Source organism: Chlorocebus sabaeus, chromosome 17 (genome assembly GCF_047675955.1).
Source record: "Chlorocebus sabaeus isolate Y175 chromosome 17, mChlSab1.0.hap1, whole genome shotgun sequence".
Lineage (NCBI taxonomy): Eukaryota > Metazoa > Chordata > Mammalia > Primates > Cercopithecidae > Chlorocebus > Chlorocebus sabaeus.
Window position 1 is genome coordinate 13273873 of NC_132920.1, and position 25904 is coordinate 13299776.

The 25904-nt window shown below is 41.3% G+C and overlaps 1 protein-coding gene across 5 annotated transcripts; it reads right to left on the reverse strand.

The window, feature by feature from the left end:
- Window positions 1-123: 123 nt before the first annotated feature.
- TBC1D7 (TBC1 domain family member 7) lies at window positions 124-22426 on the reverse strand. 5 transcript variants are annotated; one of them, XM_007973672.3, is made up of 8 exons: window positions 22197-22425; window positions 20684-20803; window positions 18994-19074; window positions 15389-15576; window positions 11123-11260; window positions 3062-3207; window positions 1860-1989; window positions 124-322 (listed from the first exon to the last, which is right to left on the reverse strand). In XM_007973672.3, the coding sequence occupies exons 2-8, from the start codon at window positions 20793-20795 to the stop codon at window positions 236-238; spliced, it is 882 nt and encodes a 293-aa protein (XP_007971863.1). In that variant the 5' UTR covers window positions 20796-20803; window positions 22197-22425; the 3' UTR covers window positions 124-235. The 5 variants fall into 5 exon arrangements, with proteins under 5 accessions (XP_007971863.1, XP_007971862.1, XP_007971864.1 ...); XM_007973671.3 differs by having other exon boundaries at window positions 22177-22425; XM_007973673.3 differs by lacking the exon at window positions 22197-22425 and adding an exon at window positions 21714-22118.
- Window positions 22427-25904: the final 3478 nt, after the last annotated feature.

The following is a 25904-nucleotide window of genomic DNA, read 5'->3' on the forward strand; positions in this document are numbered from 1 at the left end:
TTTTGAAATGCTATTCAGAGATGAACTTTACATTTCTATGTCACTGCAAGATGCTGCTCCCCAACGCAGCAACACCAGGCATTTCAATTAAATAATTTTATTGGGGAAAAAAAAAAAAACCACTTTGAGCACCAGAGCAAGAAAAGTGTATTGTTCAATCAGTTTCCCAGATCACATGCCAAGAACACAACACTCAGGGTGGGCCTGGCAGACGGTCCACAGCCAGCAGGTGCGTTCAGCTTGAGTGGACCGGGGTTCCACAGTGTTTGTGCCACAAGTCAATGGCCTTGCTCACGATCGCGTCTGAGCTGTCCTGGGGAATCTGTGGACAAGCAAACCAGTCTTTGTGAAATTTTAGTGTTGACATCTTCAGTGTCTTCCCTCATTCGCTGTAGCATAAAATTCACTACCATGGGAGTTTTCGCTGTTTTTCAGAAAGTGACAGCATAAAAGGCTTGTATCATATGCTACCCGAGGACAGGAAAGGGCTCCAGTGTCAGCCTGCCTGGGTTCAAATCCTGCACTGCTCACTAACTGTGCACCCCCGGGCGGGTTACCTAAGCTACCTGGGTTTCAAATCCCCATCTCTAAAATGGGGGAAATGATAGCCCGACTTCGCAGAGCTGTTCATAGTATGACATGAGATAACCCATGGAAAATACTTAGCACAGGCCTGGCACTGTTAGCCACCTCTGGTTATAATGATGATTATTCATTTATTCAACACACATTGACTCAGTACTTTATTATAATTTACCAGGCCATTATTCAAATGTTCATACTATTTTTTTTTTTTTTTTTTTTTTTTTGAGACGGAGTCTCGCTCTGTCGCCCAGGCTGGAGTGCGGTGGCGCAATCTCCACTCACTGCAAGCTCCGCCTCCCGGGTTCACGCCATTCTCTTGCCTCAGCCTCCCGTGTGGCTGGGACTACAGACGCCCGCCACCGCGCCCGGCTAATTTTTTGTATTTTTAGTAGAGACGGGGTTTCACCGTGTTAGTCAGGATGGTCTCGATCTCCTGACCTCGTGATCCGCCCATCTCGGCCTCCCAAAGTGCTGGGATTACAGGCGTGAGCCACCGCGCCCGGCCTAAACGAGAGCCATACTATTTTAAAAATGAATAGATTTGGGATTCTGTGAAAATCATTCAGGCATAAGTCTCTTTAATCCTATTTCTTGCCTGGTAAAGGGTATTCCAAGATACATAGGGAGGGAAAAGTTAATTTCGTTACCATTGCCTTTTTCAGCAATATGCCAGGTTAATACTGTATATTAATAAACCCAACTGGGATTACACCAGAGACAGTAACAGAAATGAAATGGCTTACAAAATCCTCCAAAATACAGAATCCCTTTTGAACTGACAAAAATTACTCATTGTAAAATGACAGATCTCACCTTTTCCTTTTCCTGACATAACTGATGATAGTCACATGGAGGATGAGACTCTGGTTCTAAGTGCACACATTCACAAGATGGTCTCAGACCATCATCTCCCAAAGACAGGATGCAAACTAATCCTCAGGCCAACTTTAGGCCAAACTTTTTCAGGGAAAAATGTTTCTTATAATTTAAAAATATACTGTATGATTTCTCTGGAATAATCTAATGTAACAGGAAAATCTGACTTGCTAAGGTGACTTCATTTCTAGATTCAAAATCAAGTCAAATTATTATTTCTCTTAAATAATTTCTCTAAAATAATCATTATAATAATTATTCTCTGAAACATTCTATGGTATTATTTCTCTGAAATAATCTAATTATTACTTCTCTGAAATAATCTAATGTAATAGGAAAATCTGACTTGCTAAGGTAACTTCATTTCCAGATTCAAAATCAAATCAAAGCACACTTACATTTTCCAGAAACTTTGTTATCTTCTCTGCACTGTTCAGTGCCATAACTTTTATTTTAAAGGTTAATAAAATTTCGACAGCTACAAAAACTAGGATCTTACAGGATCCACTCACAACTTTATCCCAAACCCTACAAAAATAAGGAGATATAATCAAATTACATGAGTTTGAGCGTTATGCTTAGCCTAGACATCTCAAATTACAAAATAAAATTTGCTCCAATTTTATGTAAAAGCTTCAAAGACAACTTTTATGAAATCATCATCAAAACAACAACAAAATACAGAAGCCAATTGAAATCTATTCTAGATACAATCAGCACTAGAAGGAAAAAGGAAAGTTCACTAAAAATTACTGCTCCACTAGGCATCTACCAAAATCATATTCCCTCATGTTGTGAACCTGACATTTTTGAGGAAGAAAAAGAAAATCCTAAACTAATGGTATATATTCTGCTAATATTCCGTAATGCTATAATTATAGCCTACTAAGAGACAACAAAAGATGTACATGAAATGAGATAAATTCAGTTTCACTGCCAGTGATTTTGGGGACAGACTCCTTAAACTTCTCTAAGGGCTTAAGGAGCCCGTTAATGATCTATAAACACTCTAAAATAATAATTCTGATCATTCCCATAACTCCTAAAAGTTGGTATTCTACTTGATACACTTAGTTACATATTATCTTATAATATTCTCTGTGTACTGCACTGTTCAGTGCCATAACTTATTTTAAGAGTTACTATTCTACTACATCACAAAGTCTTAATGGGTGGCACCTGGACTCCGAAATACCCAGACATGTCTGAAACTGACTGGAAGACCTTGGTTTGAGTCTCAAATCTTTGACTGCCTTCAGCTTCCTTAAAGATACCATGATGAAACTAATACTCAGATTTCTGCTAGAGGAGGATTTGTCACATGTCTGGAAAAGAGGAGCTGACGCTTATATAAACTGGTGGAGACCATTTGAGGTGTGACTATTTCACAGCATCTAATGCACTGAGGGCCCTCAATTTTTCTAACTATATATTCAAGAATAAGCATAATCATGTGCTGTTATGGTAGCTGCTGGAGGACTGAGCTTCAAATTACTGTATTGTTCTAAAGCAAATTTATACTCTGAGGGATGACCGCATGAAAGGCCAGAACTCTGCTCTAATGCCAAGCCTTCAATATGTCTTCGAAAGACATACTTGCCTCTGTAAACTGGATTCAGGCAAACATCCCGCAAAGCACCTCTTGAACCAGAGATCATAAGGAAGTTTGGGCGCCGCGGAACACATCTTCAGATGAGTCAGCAGTCTGCCATCTTCCAGATTCAAGTATTGTTCAAACGCTTTTGGCTAAAGATTAAGCAAGAACAGAGATGATTCATTTCCTGTGTCATAGCATCATCTGATATTATAGTCTCTGATGGAAAAAAAATTACATGCTGAATTCAAGGAAGTATTAGAAAACAAAACTTCAGAATTATCCAAGTCACTTGTGACACAGCAGTTTCCTAGGTCAGCCCTAACTAAAGTAATAAACCATGCAAGACTGAGGAGTTTCCCAGGACACAGGGCTCTTTCAGTGCTAAAACGGGAGCGGTCCCAGGCAAAATGGAATGAGTGGTCACCCTAATACTAACTTCACTAGCCAGATTCAACAACCTAAGGCAAAAGTCAAAGCAAAATTCAATTGTTCTGAGGAGTTAAGGAAGGCCCATTATATTACTGGCTGGTCTAACGAGCAGTAGATTATATACTAAGGAAAAAAGGGGGAAAGAGGAAGGGTGAAACCAAAGAAATAGAGTGGGATTAGAGTGGGGAGAGGGCATTAGGAAGAATAAGACAAAAAGTGATGCTGATGAGAAGGGGCTGACCAGTCACCGACCATCCATACACTGCCCTGGATTGAGCACCACTGCGCAACAGTGCCAAGCAGGCTCCCACAACAGGGATGTCCAGAGGGTGAACTCTATTCAACACAAATGTGCACTAAGATTTCTTAGAATTCAAGGGATAACTCAGAGGGAACGAAGCACCTGGATTCCACTTGGTAGCCCCTGTCTCATGAGGCCAGGTGGCAGCCAACACTAGAAGACTGGAGAGCTAATAAAGCCAGCTCCCCAAACCTGACCAAATCTATCTTGCATTGGCAGCTATATTTAGGTTGGCTGCTATATTTAGGGTCCACTGGCTGAGAATGGGCTCTAAGAGTCAAACCCTAAAGTCCACACTCACTATCTGTAGGAGTACAACCAGAGCCCGTATCACTTAAGCAAATGTAAATGTTTATTTTACTCAATATCTATAACTCTCTGCTTCTGTCAAAGAGGAAATTCATCACCTTTACAAGGTCCACTATAGTCAGAGACTGTACTTCATACAATGAATAAAGTGAAAGGTAAGAGAAAATCCCTGCCTTCAAGGAGCTTACAGCTTGAAACAAACAAGTAAAGAGGTAACTACAATACACTGTAATACTGTGATGCTATGATGGGAACAAGCACAAGATGTTGGGTACATCCAGGAGAAAATCCTAACCTGGGCTGTAGGAAGCAGAAGCAGTTTCTCAGGAGAGGTGACATTTGAGCTGACCTCTGAAGAATAGACAGGAATTAGCCAGGGAAAGAGAGGCCCATATCATAATATCTGGTCCAGCTTTCCCCTTTCTTTTTCAGGATATCTCTTTTTCCTGTTTATCCAACCTCCCTATACTACTCAGTGGTTCCTAGAGTTTCTCGGTAACACTGCAGACAACCTCCCAAACAAGGAATTGTGGTTGGTTTTGCAAAGTGACTTGGTTGAAAACACACACACAGAGTTATATATTATGTCTCAGAAGAAAGAAAATTTCATACAAAAGTCGGTACAAATAATAGACAAGATGGAGATGTGTGAACATTTTAAAACTATGTATTGCCTTTTTCCTTTATCAGACAATAAGCTCACGGGGGGAAGGTACTGTATCTGTTTTGTTCACTGCTGGTTCTTCAGTATCTAGCACATCACTTGGCATGGTAAGCACTCAATACATAACTGTTGAGTGAGCAAATCAATACTGTGAATTAATATAAAGTTGTGAATACATCAATCTACATCTTAACAATCGCTCAATGTACATCTTTTTGCCAATATCTAATTAATTTTTTAAACTTTTTCCTGGCTTATAGCCCATTATAAGAAATCTTGAAACTATATGAAAGAATAAAGAGCATATAGACATCAAGTATAATCACATTCCCAATGATAACTACTGGTAATACTTAGGTTATAGAGCATCTATCCTGCATACATACAGACACACTTCTCTTTCTTTTATTAGTTGAACTCATACTGAATACATGATTTAGTATTTTTCTGTTTGCACTCAACAAATTGTGGACACTTTCCCAGGTTAATGAATAATCTTAAAGGGTTAATATCCCTACCAAAAGAGAGCTTTTTAAAGTGGAGAAGGAAAAAAGTCAAGAACTCTATAGAGTTCTTCAGTGAAATTTTATATTGCGTTTATTTTGTTGTAAGTAGGTTGAGCATGTTTTATACGTTAATGATTAACACAATCAAGTTTGAGATGGTTTAATAGAAACCTTCCATGCCACACAATTGAAGTCGGCCTCTATTCTCCTTGACAAAGAGAGACCTTGTCAAAAAAGCAGAATTCAGTATGAAAAGTTTGTAAGAAGGGAGGCTATGATGCAATCCTCGGAATCAGAATAGTATAGCAGAATAAACACATCATCACTCAGGGGTAGCCTTATCTTCTTCTGAGCCTATCATTGTCCACCATACACACATTTCCATAGAACTAAGCAGCAACCCAAACTGTGTGTTATAAGATAGACTAAAGACGGTTTCACTAGAGAGAAAAGTTTAAGCAAATCACTTGATGCCTAAATCAAACAGCAAGCGACACAAAGGAAATTTAAGTTTTTTATACATTCTGGATGACTTTTTTTAAAACTTCATAACTACTTAAAACTACGTGCTAGGCCGGGCGCGGTGGCTCAAGCCTGTAATCCCAGCACTTTGGGAGGCCGAGACGGGCGGATCACGAGGTCAGGAGATCGAGACCATCCTGGCTAACACAGTGAAACCCCGTCTCTACTAAAAATACAAGAAAATTAGCCGGGCGTGGTGGCAGGCGCCTGTAGTCTCAGCTACTCGGGAGGCTGAGGCAGGAGAATGGCGTAAACCCGGGAGGCGGAGCTTGCAGTGAGCCGAGATCGCGCCACTGCACTCCAGCCTGGGGCACAGAGCAAGACTCCGTCTCAAAAAAAAAAAAAAAAAAAAAAAAAAACTACGTGCTAGACACAGTAATGCATACACTAAAAAAAGCCCCATTTTTAAAGATGAGGAAACTAAGGTTTAAGGGACATGAAGTATCTTGCTGATTCTAAAATTCATTTCTGAAAAGAAAAAGGCAAGTTCAAGAATAGCCAAGACATTTTTTAAAAAGAGCAACAATAAGAGACTTTCTTTATCAGCTATCAGAATACGACAGAAAGTTGTACTAAATAAATCATGTGATATTGGCCCAGGAATAGACAAATAACTCAATGGAATAAAAAGGAGTCCAGAAAGAGATATAAATATGTATATATGTGTGTGTTTGTATATATGTATGTACATATATATACACACACATATATATACACACACATATATATGGAAATCCAGTATATGATAAAGGTGGCATTTCAAATCTGTGGAAAAAGGATGAACTGACAAATTCACAGTGTAAGTGCTGTTCTACTGCTTACTAACTGAGACCTTGGTCTTACTCAACTTCTCTGTGCTTCAGTTTCCTCATCTGTAAAAACAAAGATAATATGCTTGAACGAAGCAGCTCACTAACAATATAAATTCAGCACTGCCTGACATGAAGTACATTCTCAGTAACACACAAACCAGAGCGGGGAAGAAGAGGAGGAGGAGTGATGTGTTGGTAGAAGTAGTGGTGTTGCAGGTGAGTGTAAGAGTGAAATCCAATACGTGTCTGATGCCGATCAGAAAGATAAATCCCTGACAAAGAGCTAAATTTAAAATGTTTAAGCATTTTTAAAAGTTAGGAAAAAACTGGCAGGGTGCAGTGGCTCACGCCTGTAATCGCAGCACTTTGGGAGGCCGATGGGGGTGGATCACCTGAGGTCAGGAGTTTGAGATCAGCCTGGCCAAGATAGGGAAATCCTGTCTTACTAAAAATACAAAAATTAGCCAGGCATGGTGCCACACATGTGCCTATAGTCCCAGCTACTCAGGAGGCTGAGGCAGGAGAATCCCTTGAACCCAAGAGGCGGAGGATGCAGTGAGCCGAGATCACACCACTGCACTCCAGCCTGGGTGACAGAGCAAGACTCCATCTCAGAAAAAAAAAAAAAGAAGGAGGAAAAAAAAAAAAAATATATATATATATATACACACACACACACACACACATATATTTTAATCTTGGGGTTGGAAAGGGTTAATTAACCAGTAAGACACAAAAAAGCAAAAAAAAAAAAAAAAAAAATGCTGACCAATCTCATTGTATCAAAACCTAAAATTTTGTACAACAAACAGAAAGTATTTTCAACAAACAGAAGGGATAAGGATAAATATCCAGGGTACAGTCGACCCTCGTATCCATGGACTTCAACCAACCATGGGCCAAAAATATTTGGGAAATAAAAAATGGATAGTTGTGTCTGTACCGAACAGACAAAGATTTTTTTGTCATTATTCTCTAAATAATACAGTATAACAATTTACATAACATTTACATTGCATTACATATTATAAGTAATATAGATTTAAAGTATACAAGAAGAAATGTGTAGGTTATATGCAAATACTATGCCATTTTATGTAAGGGACTTGAACACCCATGAATTTTACTATCTCAAGGAGTCCTAGAACTAATCCCCTACAGACCCAAGAGCGACTATATACCAATAACTCTTACAAAGAAAAATGTCAACAAAACAATAGCAATATGCAAACATAACTTCACTAGAAACTGAGGACAGGTAAATTAAAATGAGATACCATTTCACCATCAGATGGAGAAAAATGTAAGACATTGACACTATCACATATTGGCAATGGGGTGGAAAATGGGAAATCTCATCATCTGTTTGGTGGGAGCATAAATTGATATGGCCTTTGGATGAGCAGTCAGGCAGTTTAAATTTTAAATATGACAAAAATAAATGAATAGATTTTACATATGTCTCCCCTCTGCTTGAGCATCTGCTTCTGCTCGTAGGTACCAAGCCTAAAGAGATACGCGTACACACAGGGAGCCTGTACAAGGGCATGCTTACTCTCAGCATGGATCTCTTATGTTTAAATACGGGAAATTCGTAACAGGAAATGCTAGGAGTAAATATTTTTTAATTGCTGGTTTTAAACCAGTGCCTCCTTTCAATCTTTAGCTACACTTCAGAATTGCCTGGAGCTTTTAAGAATTTAGAATTCCAGGGCCCTACCTTCAGAGATTCAGGTTTCACTTGTCTAGGTGGAGGAAAGGTGATGGTAATTTTTAAAAGCTCCCAGATGGTACTAATAGGAAGTCAGGACTGAAAACTAGTGATTCGTCTATACTGCCTTGGAAAGTTCTCCAAGGCAATAAGTTAAAAACAAAAATAGAACCATAGGGCCATATGTACAGTATAGTACTACTTAATGTGAATAATCCCAGCACTTTGGGAGGCCGAGGCGGGTGGATCACGAGGTCAGGAGATCGAGACCATCCTGGCTAACATGGTGAAACCCCATCTCTATTAAAAATACAAAAAATTAGCCAGGCGTGGTGGCGGGAGCCTGTAGTCCCAGCTACTCGGGAGGCTGAGGCAAGAGAATGGCGTGAACCCGTGAGCCGAGATCACACCACTGCACTCTTGCCTTGGTGACAGAGCTAGACTCCAACTCAAAAAAAAAAAAAAAGAAAAAGAAAAATCATATATACATGCACATAAGAGAATCTTGAATAATACACACCAAGCTAATGACAAATGTTTACCTCTTAGAAGGGGAAGTGGGCAATTGCAGGGATCGGGTGGTTAGTCTAGGTCTAGGGAAATATGGATTCATCTGAATTGCTTAATTTCTTTTGAGAATGCATTCACTGCTTATGTTACAAAAAATAAAGGATGAATTTTTAAAGAATAGCATAAACTATCAAAATGCTACTGACTTACTCAAATATTAAATAAGAAAAGCTAATTAGATCATGGTATGATAAAACTGAGACCTCCTCACTTAATTAGGCAACTGACATATTTACATAAGCTCCATTTCCATGCTTAAATTATTTTTACTGAAATCAACAGAGTGGATCAAATTTCAAAATCTTAAAAATCAAATTTTGCTTAGTTGAAATATATAAAAACTGCTCTTGTAAGTGTTCTCAGAAGCTGAAGGGTCTTGCACATTGCCTTATTAACAACGAACTGCAGTGATCCTCACTGCCCATTCAACCATCATCACTGCCCGGCATCTGGTCTTGCACCCTATACCACAGTTACCACTTTCAGTAGAATTTTAAAAAGACATAACCCAATGATTTAAGACAAACAGATTTATTTTTATAAATGAGATAAATAAGAGAAAAAAAACTAGAAAAAAAAAAGAAAATGGCAAAGGAAGACTCGCTTGTGCGATGCAGCAAGCACCATTCAGTTCTCTGCCTTCCCAAGCAAGGCTATGACAGAAGCAGCTCGCTGCCTGCCACACTGCCATGTGCCCCTCCGATGTCACTCACAGAGCCCATTTTAGTGGGAGATCACAAGGCTTTTCTTAAAAAAGAGCACCTTTCCCAGCCTCTACTGTAGACAGGGCAGCCAAGTGACACAGTCCTGGTCACTAACATATAGTTGACCCTTGAGCAACATGGGTTTGAATTGCAAAGGTCCCCTTAAACATGGATTTTTTTCCACTTTTGCCAACCCCTGAGACAGCAAGACCATCCTTCCCTCCCTCCTCCCACTCAGCCTACTCTACGTGAAGACGAAGAGAATGAAGACTTTGTGATGACCCACTTCCACTTCATAAATAGAAAATATATTTCATTTTCCTTATGATTTTCTTAACATTTTCTTTTCTCTAGCTTACTTCATTACAGGAATATAGTGAATACACATATAACAAAACATGTGGCTGGGTGTGGTGGCTCATGCCTGTAAATCCCAGCACTTTGGGAGGCCAAGGTGGGCAGATCACTTGAGGTCAGGAGTTCGAGACCAGCCTGACCAACATGATGAAACCCTGTCTCTACAAAAAAAGATTAAAAAATTAGCCAGGCATGGTGGCAGGCACCTGTAATCCCACTTACTTGGCAGGCTAAGGCAGGAGAATCATTTGAACCTAGGAGGCAGAGGTTGCAGTGAGCCGAGATCACGCCACTGCACTCCAGCCTGGGTGACAGCATGAGACTCCATCTTAAAAAAACACAAACGGAAACAAAATATGTGTACAAAATATGTGTTAAATGACCATCTATGTTATCAGTAAGGCTTCCAGTCAACAGCAAGTTATTAGTAGTTAGGTTTTGGGGGAGTCAAAAGTTATATGCAGAGTATCAACTATGCTGGGGTTGGGTCAGTTCTCTTAACCTTCCACTACTCAAAGATCAGCTGTTCATGCAGAGAGAAAGCCTAATGGGCCACAGGCTTGGCTGGCCTGTCCCTCTTATTCCTTTGTGTTTACCTTTGCTTTCCCTTTCCTTCTGCCCAGAACACAGATGTCATGGCCACTGGTCCAAGAGCCACCTTGTGAGCATGAGGGGAAAGATCAAGCCTACAAATACTGGAGCAGAATGGCAGGAGTCTGCAACCCTCTCCATACTGTGGTATGGAGAGTTCTGCACTGCCTGGATTCTTAGCTTCTGGTATTTGGGCTTCCCATTATATGCAGCCAAATGAAAACCTTAACTTATACAGATGGATTACTCTAGACCAGCAGATTCTAGACCAGAATAAGGAATACTATAGAGCAGGACTGGCCACCTATGGCCTGCAGCAGGGCAAATCCAGCCAGGAACATTATTTTATGCGTTGTCTAAGGTTGCTCTTGTGCAACAACAGCAGAGTTGAGTGGTTACAACAGAGACCATCTGGCCCACCAAGCTGGAAATATTTAGATTCTATGGCCTTTTACAGAAAACACTTGCTGAGTCCTACTATAAAGGGTTATTCATAATTGTAGCAGCCTCAGGAGGTAAGAGCACTCCCTGAAGACCCCCAATACCACTGTTCACTCTCCAATAGCCTAAAAAAAAAAAAGTCCTCACCAACTGGGGTAAAGAATCCCGGTACTTGGTATTTAATTGGTTCACAAAGCGTCGGGTGATCCAGTAACAGTCGATGCTGTCTTCCACCATTTCCTCCATGGCTTTAGCTATAGCAAGAAATACTTCATCTTCTGGCTCCTGAAAGATTAATAATAAATCTCAAGAGGAAGGCAGTGAAAGAGAGGAATACATATTTCTTTAATAAAAAATGAAACCTTGCTCCCTAAATTTTGAAAAGGCTACATTAATAAATCAAAGCGGGATCAAAAAGCACAGAGTCCATCCCTGAAGAGGGGCGCAAGGGGGAGAAAAGGATGAGTAACTACAGGGTCAGTGTTGCTTATGAATGACCAGGTTTCAGGCTGAGTGTACAGAGATGCTCCAGCTTCTAACATTAAGCCCCTCACAGCGTCAACATAAATGATAAGCAAGTCACTGACTCTCTCCACCCAAAAATATCCTCGGTACTAGGTGAGAATGTCTTTGAAAAGGGTGTAACAAACGGCACCATCAGTAACTGGAAACATCTTTCAGCACAGTAATTTGCAAATATTGAAGAGCTCCAAAAAAAGACTAATAAAGCATTTGCTTTATTTCAAAGCATTCACGCATACCTTCAGAATTTTGTTCCACCTTAAGCAGTAAAAAAGTTAAAATGTTCCTAGAATCAGAATTTTGGGAATCAAAAGAATGGCATTTCTCAAACCTTGTGTCAATACTCAGAATGCGAAAGTAAACTCTCAGGGAAATTTCAACAGAGAGATCTTAGAAAAACTGGGACCTTATTTGAAAACCTCTTCTGTTTTCAAACACCATATCGTATACAAAAAGCTTTACATTTTCATCTAGGATTTAATAGCTGAAGGATTTTAATGTTAAAAAGAAACTAAGAAGTATCACAGTTTCCCCTAAAAAGTACCAACTTAAATCAAAATTATCATTTTAATGTATTATTTCATTCTAAGCCCTTCTTTCAACTTGTTAACATTCTATAAAATGTCAAGAAAAACAGAATTTAAATCATAGGGAATAAATTTTCTCTAAGCATTTTATTAATGTGTCAGAGGAGAATGGAAAATAAGTAGGAAGAAAAGGGAAAGGAAAAATCTCCTTTCCTGGACTCCCGTGCAGTTCTGTGCACTGTGCTTGGCACCCACAAAGGTGGCATATCACTGACTGCTCCTGACCACTGACAGGTCAAGAGAAGAGGACCCAGGTCATCCTTCCTGGCCCTGTGCCGAGCGCTGCTGCACCCTCTTATTAATGAATTAAAATATGAGGCAGAGCGGGCGCTAAGTAGCTGCTATGGTTCAAACATCTGTCCCCTCCAAAATTTACGTTGAAATTTAATCCCCAATGTGGCAGTATTGAGAAGTGGGGCCTTTAAGAGGTGACTGGATCATGAGGGCTCCGCCCTCATTAGTGGGTCAATTCATAGATTAACGGGTTATCACAGGAATGGGACTGGTGGCTTCCTAAGAAGAAGAGAGTCCTGGGTGTGCATGTTGGCACGTTCAGCCCCCTCGCCATGCGATAGCCTGTGCCACCTCAGGACCCTGCAGAGAGTCCTCATCAGCAAGAAGGCCCTCACCAGATGTAGCTCCTGAATCCTGGACTTCCCAGCTTCTAGAATTGTAAGAAATAAATTTCTTTTTTAAATAAATTATCCAATTTCAGGTATTCTGTTATAAGCAACCCAAAACAGACTAACACAATGAGGACCATGACTGGGGAGACGTGCGGTGGCAGAGTCCAAAACACTCACTCAGAAGCGTGTCTGCCTGAGGCTGCAGTAAAGGTGTCTCAGCTTGGAACACAGACAAGCTGAGTAGTGGTGAGGGGGAACCTATACCCTGTCATCTCAATTCCTTGAACTAACAGATTATCTAATTTAATTTGATATGTAATTTAAGAACTTGTGTAGTACTATCAACTTCCATTTGCCAATAAGTGAAATTTAAAGATGATTGCTTAAATTATTCCAATTATTTTTTAGGGACCTTCTCTCTCTTGATAAACATAATAAATACAAATGATCTTTATTAGCTCTAAGGTTTGTCCATGGATACCCCATCATTAACTTCAAAAAATATAAGCTATGCAATAAAAATAAATTTTGTAAAATAGGAGTGTTCCAGCAAATCCATTTGAACAATTCACTGTTTTAGCCAAACAAATAACACTTTAATTTCATACTGATAGAAATAAAGAAGGAGAAGGGAAAACTCTTCCTTAGAGAAGAATGCCAACTAATACATGCAGAAAGAATGAGGGAGTTAGATCACCATTTGGCAACCAGCATGGTAAAAATTGGTTCAGGCAAGAATAAGAACCATTAGTGGATGGCTATTTACAAGTCTCAAAGTACTTCCCCACAGTTACTTATTAATTACAAAGAGGAAAATAGTAACCTTATAGTGGAGAAACTCCACAGACACCATCTTACCCAAGTGATCACAGTTAGCAGCAACAGTAATGAGTCTCATACTTCTGTAGTATTCCTGCCAATAATGCATGACCAGAGTTTAATCATGGAGAAACATGAGACAAACCCAAATTGAGAAATGCTCTACAGGCCAGGACTCTGCAAAAGTGTCAAGGTCATGAAAGACAAAGACTGAAGAACTGTTCCAGCCCAGGCACAGTGGCTCACGCCTGTAATCCCAGTACTTTGGGAGGCCAAGGTGGGTGAATCACCTGAGGTCGGGAGTTCAAAACGAGTCTGACCAACATGGAGAAATCCCGTCTCTACTAAAAATACAAAAATTAACCAGGTGTGGTGGTGTGCGCCTGTAATCCCAGCTACTCCGGAGGCTGAGGCACAAGAATCGCTTGCAACCGGGAGGCAGAGGTTGTGGTGAGCCGAGATCGCACCATTGCACTCCAGCCTGACAAAAAGAGCAAAACTCCGTCTCAAAAAAAAAAAAAAAAAAGAACTGTTCCAGATTAAAGACTAAGACGTGGCAGCTAAATGTAATGTGTGATCTGGAACTGGATCTTGGATCAGAAGAAGAGCATCAGTGGGACACCAGCAAAATCCCAATGAGGCCTACAGAGTAGCCCCCAGTATTGTGACTGTCTGGTTTTGATCATTACATTATGGTTGTATGAGATGTAACATTTGAGGACACTGGGAGAAAGTATTTGAGAACACTTTACTATTTTTGCAACTTTTTTCTACATCCAACATTATTTTAAAAGTTAAAAAATAAAACTTTTTTAGAAATAGTCAAATGAGAATACTCACGAGCAAAAGTTCAATAAGGAATAGGATACTTACATAGCAGTTTTCAAGTGTCTCCCCACAAAGAGAAACAGTAATTAAAAAGGGAAAAATAAACAATTTCCAGTGGAAAACTCCAGCAGGCACCATCCTCGCCAAGTGATCCAAGTTAACACTACCTCTTATGGGGCAAATCCACACTATGTGCCTCCTGATAAGAGTCACAGAAAAGGAGACAGCATCACCCACCTGGTATCCCCACCAAAAATGAATAGCCTGAATCTAATCAGGAGGGAGCACCAGACAAACCTAAATTGAGGGGCTTTCTTCAAAGCATCTGATTATGCCCTTGAAAAACGTCCAAGCCATGAAAGATTAAAACAAGACAGAACTGTCCCAAGTCAAAGGAGACTAAAGCAACATGATTACCCAGTGCAAAGCCTAAACCAGGATCCAATCCTCACCCAGAACTTTGACTGTTTGCTTATTTGTGAAGGCATTATTGGTCAAATTCAAATGGAGTTGGTAGATGAGATGTTACTATTGTATCAATGTTAACGTCTTAGTTTTGAGGACTGTACTATGGCTATCTACAGGGGTGTCCTGTCTTTGGGAAGTGTACACTGAAGGAATCTGAGGTAGTAGGGAACCCTGTCTGCATCTTATTCTCAAATGATTTAGGAAAAAAAAAAAAAATGTGTTTAAAAAATACGTCTTAAAATGACAAAGCAAAACAGATGCACATAATGTTAACAACTGGAGAATCTGAGTAAAGGGTATATGCAAATTCTTGGTAGTATTCTTGCAACTTTTCTAGAAGTTTGAAATTACTTCAAAATAAAACGTATTTTAAAAAAACAAAAAAAAGAAGGTTGGGTCAGAATGTGCATGGCCATGAATGCCAAGTAAAGATGTGTCACGTTTACAATAATAACAATAGGGAGCCACCAAAAGGTTTTAAGGCAAAGCATGATGTAATCAAAGGCTGGCAAGATGGAACAGTCTAGACTTGAGTTTAGTGTCAGACAAAAGCGACCACTAACCAGTGGAAAAGAGGGACTTCGAGGTAACTTCCCAGACTCCAGCTGATACATGCGGAGATAGACTTCAGCCTGAGGTGTGGCATCACTAACAAAGCGAACGACTTTCAGGGCATGAAGGACATCCGAGTACTGCTCCTTACGATACATCATCACCTTGGCATGGGACTCATGGTGTGGAGGCAGTATTCCTAGAGAGAATAGGAAAAACGAAAAAAGGAAAAAATACTGAGCCATCACTCCAAATCCCTCATCTATGAAAAAGGATGCTGTGAGAAGCGCCCCAACACAGTTAGACTAGAATTCACACAGATATTTAAGTACCATATAGAATCTCTTTTAGAAATTCTCACTATAAAACAATCTTAAATGTGAAATATTATCAATGTTTGAATGCTGAGGCATCATTGATATAAGAACACTGGCAATAAGTGTGCCGCATACATTCAAGATTAACAACCACATCAATTATAACAATGGTTTAATTTAATTTATGGCAGCCTCAGGCTGCCTTTAGCTCCCAGAGGGTCTCACCCTCGTCTTTGTACTTGACCCCTACATCTCAGAACCACCAACAGCCCATTGAATTCTTCTATTCCCCAACAGTTAAAACTTGCTCACTAAGTATCCTATCCTCCAGGTCACAAAAGACCTTAATCTTCATTGGTGAGGCCACCTTACATGACATTTCTGTGACACATTAAGCTCATTAACCCATTTAAACATGGTGTCATATCTTTTTTACAAACAAATGGCTCTGAGAAAACATAGTGGAAAGACCACTAGACAGGCCAGCCATCCGGGTTCTAGCCTCAGATTGGATAATACTAAGACTCTCAAATGTGTCTGTCTTTCTGGGCATTTGTTTCCCCATCTGTCAGAAGCAGGCAACAGGATAAGCATTTCAGCAAATGCTTCTCCACAGAATGCTAACCCCAAGAGAAAACAAAATGCCATTGTCAAACAGATTTGGGAAATGGTGACAATGAATTTTCATGGCTCTAAGTTTTGCCATAAAGAAAAACATTTTAGGCCAGGTATGGTGGCTCATGCCTATAATCCCAGCACTTTGAGAGGCCAAGGCGGCAGATCACTTGAGCCCAGGAGTTTGAGACCAGCCTGGGCAACTGAGTGAAGGTATCTGAGAAACGCTGTCTCTACAGAAAAATTAGCCAGGTCTGGTGGCACATGCCTGTAGTCCCAGCTACCCGGGAGGCTGACGTGGGAGGATCACTTGAGCCTGGGAAGTCGAGGCCATAGTGAGCTGTGATTGTACCACTGCACTCCAGCCTGGGAAACAGAGTAAGACCCTGTCTCAAAGAAAACAAAACAAAACAAAACAAAACAAAAAAACATTTTATTTACTTGAGCCTCATTAAACTTAATGAGGCTCCACAGAAGCACAGACTCTGGAGCAAAGTTGCTGGGTTTAAATTCCAGCTCTACAATTAACTGGCTGGGTGGTGAGCTCTAGCAATCACTTTATCTCCCTATGTCTTAGCTTCCCCATCTGAGAAACGGCAATAACAATACCTAATATCATACAGTTGTTGAGATGAATAAACAGATCAATATACACAAAGCATTCAGGAGAGTACTCGGCAAACATTAAGCTAGTGTAAGTGTTAGCTAGTACATTTGACTATGAATCCCTCTTTGGTGCAAAATGCCACAGGTTTAGTATTCTAAAGAATACCCCAGAAAACAAAAACAATAGTAGCTAATATGATACCATGTTAATGTTAGAAAAAAGACTTGCTTAAATGTTCTTTTCCCTGAAATAAATCTTTAACTCATCATTGCTATGAGCCTGCGAGCCAGGCTTCCAGAAAAGCCAAGGAACATGCTAAAGAGTCTCCTACATCTCGATTAATACAGATTAAACAGCTGTGACCGAACCCTCATCACACTTGTAGAGGCAGCACGTTAACCCTTAAACCTGTATTCTAAGAGCTGGTCCTAAAAAACCTCTTTCTGATATTTAACTAAAATAGTACCAAGAAGTAGGCATTTGAAGTAAAGATCCCTAAATAATCAAAACTCTGGGCTAGGAAGAGTCAGGCTGTGTCCTACACAGCGCGGCAGGCTCTAAACTTCCAGTGCCTTTTCCTCAAAAAATAACTATGACATGATAAAGGAAGGTGGGCTGGGTGCGGTGGCTCACGCCTGTAATCCCAGCACTTTGGGAGGCCGAGGCGGGTGGACTGCCTGAGCTCAGGAGTTCGTGACCAGCCTGGGCAACATGGTGAAACCCCATCTCTACCAAAATACAAAAAATTAGCCGGGCATGGTAGCACGCACCTGTAGTCCCAGCTACTCGGGAGGCTGAGGCAGGAGAATCACAATCTATCTTACCCTCAAATGAGTTTCACAAACGTAAGCTCAAATCCTAGCTCTGCCATTTACAGGCTATAATGCCTTAGGCAAGTTATTTAGCCTCAGAGAGTCTTCTTCCCCACCTGCAAAATTAGGATACCAATACCTGCCTCACAGGGGATTCTAGGATTACTCTGTACAATCTGTGTAAATGACTTAGCCTACTGATAGGCACACAGGGATGCCCAATAAGGATCAATCATAGTTTATATTCTTCAAGGAATTTAGTCGTCACCACTATCTTACAGTTAACAAACTGTAAGTTTTTTGTTTTTTTTTTTTTTTGGAGACGGAGACTTGCTCTGTTCCCAGGCTGGAGTGCAGCGGTGCCATCTTGTCTCACTGCAACCTCCGCCTCCTGGCTTCAAGAGATTCTTCTGCCTCAGCCTCCTGAGTAGCTGGTACTACAGGCGCACGCCACCACGCCCAGCTAATTTTTTGTATTTTTAGTAGAAAGGGGGTTTCACCATATTGGCCAGGATGGTCTCAATCTCCCGACCTCGTGATCTGCCCTACTTGGCCTTCCATAGTGCTGGGATTACAGGTGTGAGCCACCGCACCCAGCCAAAAATACTTTTTTTATGAAAGAAAAGGAGGATGGTAATGGATAGGAATTATATGCTCCAGCAGGCTCAGCAATGGTAGGGGAAAGAAAATCTTGGGCTCAGAAGGGATGCTGCCAGTTACTCATGGCACTTAATTCATGTTTTCCTCCATAGAAACTAAGTAAGATCAGTTTTCCGTCTTATCCAGCCACTCACACTGCTAGAATTCAGTCATTCACACTTCTAGGGAGTATTAAGTCTCCAATTCCTCTTTGACTCATTAGGAAGTTATACCTTTATAGCTGAGAATCACAAAATATTACAAACTTAGAGCTAAAAACTAGGAGTAATTTAGCTCAAAAGCCTCAGTTTATAGATGCAAAAAATGCGTCCAAGAGGGCTCGCCTTCCTCCAGGTCACCCAGCTGATAGCAAAGCCTAAACCAATTCTCATTCCTCCTAGTCCAGTGCTCTTCCCAGATCTTGTCTCAGGAACATACACTATTTTCTCTTCTATAGTATCATTAATAGAACAGAAAATAATGAGTGGTAATTGAACCTCCTGGGGAAGATCCAATATTCAATAAAAGGCCTAAACAAATTTTCCTTTTTCTGACTGATAAGATAGCAAATGATCCCATTATTCAATATTTTTGAAGATAAATCTTCCAACTCCTGGGTCTCATACCTAGAAGCACCTTCCATACCAATGCACGGTACATGGATGGGAGAGGGAACCTCTGACTAAAAGTACAAAGTTTCTCTGTATCTAGAGGAAGAAGAAAACAATTGTTAGAAGCTTTTCATGCTGATCACAGTATGTCAAAGTACATTTCATTTTTTAAAACTGAAAGAATAGTTAAGACATTTCTTCAGGGGATGTCTACCATATGGTCAGTAAGTTTAGAAGAAGTAATACTAGTCTGATTTCTAGCCCAAGACTTCTGCCAACTAAGTTATTTGAAAACAATTTGTGGCCAGGCGCAGTGGCTCACACCTGTAATCTCAGCACTTTGGGAGGCTGAGGCGGGCAAATCACTAGAGGTCAGGAGTTTGGGACCAGCCTGGCCAACATGGCGAAACACCATCTCTACTAAAAATACGAAAATTGGCCAGGTATGGTGGCACACACCTGTAGTCCCAGCTAGTCAGCAGGCTGAGACAGAAGAACCACCTGAACCCAGGAGGCAGGAGTTGTAGTGAGCCAAGATCATGCCACTGCACTCCAGCCTGGGCAACAGAGTGAGACGCTGTCTTAAAAAAATAATAATAAAAATAAAAACAATTTGCATTTTACAGCATTGGAGATGCATTTTGCATACATTACTACATTCCCTATAACAGTGGTAGTTATTAATTACAGGGTTATTTCATTCAATTCACATTGCAAGCCTGTTAGGTAGTTCTTGTTCTAAAAATGCAGAAACTGAAGTTCAAAGCAGTTAAATGATTTGATAAAACTAACACAGCTAGTAAGTGGTGCAGTCCACCTTCAAAACCCTACATTTTCCAGTAAATTACAGTTAGTTCCCTGACCCTCAATTCTTCTACTTATCAAAGGAGAATACCAGACATACTAAAGCAAAGACTGTACAGCTGAAGATCAAAGATAAGGTGAGAAACGTTTCAGAAACTTTAAAAGTACTCTATGCAAATAAAGTATTATCTTTAAATATGGTTCAGTTGATTTTACTTTAGTCAACAACAGACCTTATTCAGACTGGCTTAAAATAAACTAAAATGTCAATATACAGTGCACTCTTAGTATTTCCATAGAAGAAAATCATGGGCTGAGCACAGTAACTAATGCCTGTAATCCCAGCACTTTGGGAGGTCGAGGTGGGTGGATCACTTGAGGTCAGGAGTTTGAGACCAGCCTGGCCAACATGGTGACTGTCTCTACTAAAAACATAAAAAATAGCTAGGAATGGTGGCGCATGTCTGTAATCCCAACTACTTAGGAGGCTGAGGCAGGAGAATCGCTTGAACCCAGGAAGCGTAGGTTGCAGTGAGCCCAGATCGCACCACTCCACTACAGCCTGGGCAACAGAGTCAGACTCGGTCTCAAAAAAAAGAAGAAAAAAATCATGACCAGAGTTATTGCAAATTTACCTAGATAATACATGAAAACATACAGGTTCAATAAAAGAAAAAATATTAACGACTTTCTTAAGAAACCTTTCAAAAACTTCTGACCCTCAGTGAAATATAAATTTGAAAAATCTATAACTTTTCTCAAAATACACCATTCTGCTTCAACACATCACTAAAAAATACAACAAGCAACCAATGCTTCTGGATGTCTTTTAAGAAAATACTTACTTCAGAACATGTGGAATGACTGAGAACCAATGAGATTAATTTTAAAAAGTACTCACCCAGACGGTCATCTTTCAGGAGAATTTCTAATGATTTCTTTTCTTCAACTCCACGAAACCCCACTTTCTCATAATATACTGAACGAAAGTTTCTCTGAGAGTCGTCAGTCATATTTCATTCTTGGAGGAGACACAGAAAGAGAGAGAGACGAAGGGGAAAAGTGAGTGTAGAAACAATGAGTCAAGAATTAGAATAATTTTCAGTGATGTTCTCTACCTTTTCAATAAATCTGATGTACCCTTGCATAGGACCCAATATTAAAGATTTCCTTTTACTCAGTTCTACAACCATCCACCTATGCATCTCGGCCATAAACCAAGATATAAAAGTTCTCTGAGCTGCTAAAATAGATGGCACAAGGTTTATGCACTAGGTTTCCCACTATACCTAAGAGTGCCTAGCACAATAGAACATTCTGTAGTTAGCATAAATGTGCAAAGGAAAAAAAAATAAGTGAAAAGGAAGCTAGGCAAGATATGTCAAAAAAAATTATACTCGAACAGTATACACTATGATTTCATTGTTTTTTACAAATTTCATGTATTTTAAAAATTAACACTCTATTCCAAAATGTTAGCAATGGTTATCTTTAGGTAGTAGGATTCTAGATTATTTTTATTTCCTTTCCTTAGCTTAGCTATGTTTTTTTAAATGGGCATTTTGCAAAATGAAAAATTAAGTTATATAAAAGTAAAAAGCCACGAGTTTCTCACTTTTCTCTTAAACACAATTCTATTAAGTGTAACTATCAAAATTCAAAACGTACAACAGATAAATTGCATTAAATGATAACGAGAAGAGGGTAAAGAATGTAGCCGATTGACAGTGATCCCAAAGTCAGAGTTGAAGCCAGAAAAACGATTTAAAATCTATCGCAAGAACTCAAAAAGCTCAGTGGTCTCAGGTTCCTTCACAGTAACCTTCATAATACTGGACGTAACTCATCCAAAAAAAGACCAAGTTAGATTTGGCGTTTCAAGAACAGAAAAGATGTGATGCATTTCCCAAAAAAGCACGGCACTGCCTCACCCAAATGCTTCCAGGCTCTGTGCACAAGAGTAAATCTTTAGGTTTAAAAATCCTGAGACGTCCCCAGTGAGCAAGGGAGGGCTTCCTTCCTTATTGAAAAGATATCCTCTGAACCGATCCAGTCACAGGAAAGATTAGGATTCGTTTTGAAAATGAAATGCTAAAGGGACTCTGAGCTTTCGGGAGCAGATGTCTTAAAAATAAAAAAGTCAGCAGCATAAAACGCGTAATGAGTGTGGGGATTTATTTTTTTTAAGGTATCCAAAAAGTTGCATGACGATTCGGTCGGTCCCCGTTGTCTAAGGACACCCATTCTTAGATTGCACTACAATGACAAAGGCATCCTCTAGGAGGAAACATTGCAAATAAAATCTCCTGCCCATGCGCGTCCACCTGATGGGAAAAGTAAAAACACCGTGGTCCAAGACCCCAGGTCCCATTCTCTCTATGATGGATGCTTCACCTCTAGAAGTGGAAACACACCCGGGTTGAGACTAAGTGGTCCGGAGAAGCAGAGGAAGCCGTGCCCTTTGCGCTGACCGACCGCCGGGCAGGCGGGCACCGTTGGGGCCCAGGGCCAGGAGGGGCGAGTCCTGCGGGAAGGAGGGAGACGGCGGGACACCTGGGACACCCGGGACACCCGCGCGCGCCCCGACGGCCTGGGAGACAAAACTCAGGACCGCTGCCGCCGCCGCCGGAAGTGACATCAACTCTAGGTCGAGGGGCGGGCACTGGGCGGGCGCATGCGCAGAGGGCGCGCGCAGGACGCTCCATCCTCACTCCGGAAAGCTCCGGCTTCCTTCGTGAAACCCGGCGAGATGAAGGGCTAGGCTCGCCTCCAGGCTTGTGTAGTTTCTCCCACCGTGGGCACCCGGGCCCTTGCTACCCCGCAAAATCTCGCGACCATTTACTCCGGCCGTCCGTCTCCGGCCTTCGAGGTTCCTGCCTAGGGGAGACCCGAGCCCTAGGGCCGTACTTAAGCTGCCTGCGCGCAGGACCCGAGTTTTGCTTTTGCTAATTTCCTCCCCACCCCGCGTATGTGGGAATAAATGAAGACCATCTGAACGAGAAGAGCAAAGGCGTCAGCCACTGTCCTTTGCCTTTGGGGAGGGACGCAAAGGCAGACAGAGGAGTGGGGACGCTTTAGGGTGGACAAAAGGGAAGGCTTCAGGTGTGCGCAGACCGGAGTCTGGAGGCGGCTCCCTAGAAGTGGAATATCCCAGGGATTGGTTAGGGGGCATAGTTGCCTTTCTCTGGTCGGTCCTAACTTGGAAGCAAGGACAAAAATTAACAAAGCTATCAGTTATTAAGTCCTGGCCACTTGAGCCCAGTTGTTACAGAAGTTATTGTTCAGCTTCCTAGACTGTTGTTAGAGACAGCAATCTGGCTTCCTGCAAGTCTGATTGAGAGCAGGAAGGCTCCCTGGGTTGCTTATTGTAGATAACGGACTGGTTTTCTGGGCAGGTTGCTGCAGGTTGTGGATTAGAGGTCTGTTTTTATATTAGGTTTGGCCATTGGCTTAGTATATTCAGCCTCTCAGGTAAAATACTATAAAATGGGAGAAAAATGAAGGTTAAAAAAAAAAGATGTGCTAAATACAAGCTCCGATTTGTTATTAGTAGGTCTAACAGAACAAAGTTACTCTTTAAAGTAGCTACTAACGCTTACAAATGCTTGCTTTCTATTTCTGTGCTTGCCTCACTGGTCCACCGTCTGAAAAGCAGTGCCCAAGTAGATTTTTAAACCGCCAGGGTTTGAGAGAAATCCCCAGTGATGGGTATCGTCCCTTTGAAAGTCCAAATCTCTACCAAATAAACCACACAGATGCCAAGCTTTAGAGGAAACTTAGGACTATCAACAGTGCAGAAGTCCAGTTATAGTGCAGACAAATGTGTGGTATAATGGCTAGACAGAACTTAAAAATGAAGAAACGTGTGGTGGTTGAACTCAAACACTGATGCCCCTCCCCACCCCCTTACCACCACCATCTTTAGTTCCTCAGTACTGGGGTACTAAACCTTACTTGGGTAGTGTTCACATGAGTAAACAGAGTTCTTCAAGTTACCTTACACAGGTTCCATTTACTTGATCTAAACGTTGGGCCGGTCACTAACTTTTACAATTTCCTTTTCTTGTCTTTAAAATCATCACCAGGACTGGGCATGGTGGCTCACGCCTATAATCCCAGCACTTTGGGAGGCTGAGGTGGGCGGATCACCTGAAGTCAGGAGCTCGAGACCAGCCTGGCCAACATGGTGAAACCCCATCTGTACTAAAAATACAAAATTAGCCGGGCATGATGGTGCACACCTGTAATCCCAGCTACTCCGGAGGCTGAGTCAGGAGGATCACTTGAACCCAGGAGGCGGAGGTTGCAGTGAGCCGAGATGGCACCACTGCACTCCAGCCTGGGCAACAACAGCAAAATTCCGTCTCAAAAAATAATAGTAGAATAAAATCATCACCAATAGTGGTGATTATATAGAAGGTGGGAAGGGTTAAATGAGAAAGTATGTAATGTACTTGGCATGGTGCCTGGCATGTGGCACAGTAGGGATATATGTGAATTGGCTGTGTCAAGATCAATTAAAAATACAAAGATGAGTCTCTAAATCATTTTATTTGGGAAAACAGAATTGCAGTTCAGGGCATACACACAGACTTGGGTAGTCTTCAGAAGAACAAAGAAATGGTTGGAGGTTTCATTAGAGGAATGTTATGTATTGCCTTGAAAGATAGCTCATTGACCCTAAGCCAAGTGTTTAGGAGCAGGCAAGCTCTAATTTGTGAGAGAAAGTGGTAAGTAAAACTAGTCTTAGAGTTTCAGCAGCTACTAGGTAAAACTGGTCTTCAGGTTATATAGCAGGTCACCTTGGCAGCTGGCTTTCAATATAATTCCTGGGCAAGCACTTTGTGCCCCAAATGCTTTCTCTTCTCCCTCATTTCTGGACTCTAATTTATTTGGGTATGACAAGATAACTCCAATTCATATAATCAGTTTTCAAGGCTGCTATTCACTGAATGGTGACAGCAATATGGGTGCCTTCAACTGCCCTTCATTCTGTTTTTTGATGAGCTGATAACAGAATACGTGGAAGCTTCCCTAAGAGATAACACCCTGAGACTTTGGTCAACTCTGCAGCCAGAATGAATCTAAAAATATCCCTCCTCTGCACAAAATCCTTCAGTGGCTCCCCATTTCTCTCACGGGAAAAACTGAAGTACTCACAACAGCCTAACAACATTCTCATGGTCTACCTTCTCTTACCTCAATCTCAGCTACTACGAATGACTGCCTTGCCTTAGGACCTTCTCACATTCCCTCTGCCTGCAACACGTTATCCTCTGCTTGCTGCATGGGCCACTTGCTCACCTCAGCCGTGATCAAATGTCCCCTCCCTGAGGCTACTCTCCTCACCCCACCTAAAATTGCAACACTTTACTTGAATCCCAATCCCCTGTATGCAGTTCTGCCGTTTCCTTCTTCCACAGCACTGATCCTTTTTTTTTTTTTTTTTTTTTTTTTTTTTTTTTTTTTTTTGAGACAGTTTTGCTCTTGTTGCCCAAGCTGGAGTGCAAAATGGTACAACCTCAGCTCACTGCAGCCTTCGCCTCCTAGGTTCAAGCGATTCTCCTGCCTCAGCCTCTGGAGTAGCTGGGATTACAGGCACCCACCACCACACCCAGCTAATTTTTCGTATTTTTAGTAGAGATGGGGTATCACCATGTTAGCCAGGCTGGTCTCGAACTCCTGACCTCAGGTGATCCACCCGCCTCAGCCTCCCAAAGTGCTGGCATTACAGGCGTGAGCCACAGTGCCCGGCTAGCACTGATCACTTTTTAACACACTACATTATTGACTTATTTATTTTAGGGTTTTTTGTTTTTGTTTTGTTTTGTTTTGTTTTGTTTTGTTTTGCACGGAGTCTTGCTCTATCGCCCAGCCTGGAGTGCAGTGGCACAATATCGGCTTATGCAAACTCCACCTCCCAGGTTCACGCCATTCTCCTGCCTCAGCCTCCTGAGTGGCTGGGACTATAGGCGCCCACCACCGCGCCCAGCTAATTTTTTGTATTTTTAGTAGAGACGGGGTTGCACCATGTTAGCCAGGATGGTCTTGATCTCCTGACCTCGTGATCCGCCAGCCTCAGCCTCCCAAAGTGTTGGGATTACAGGCGTGAGCCACCGTGC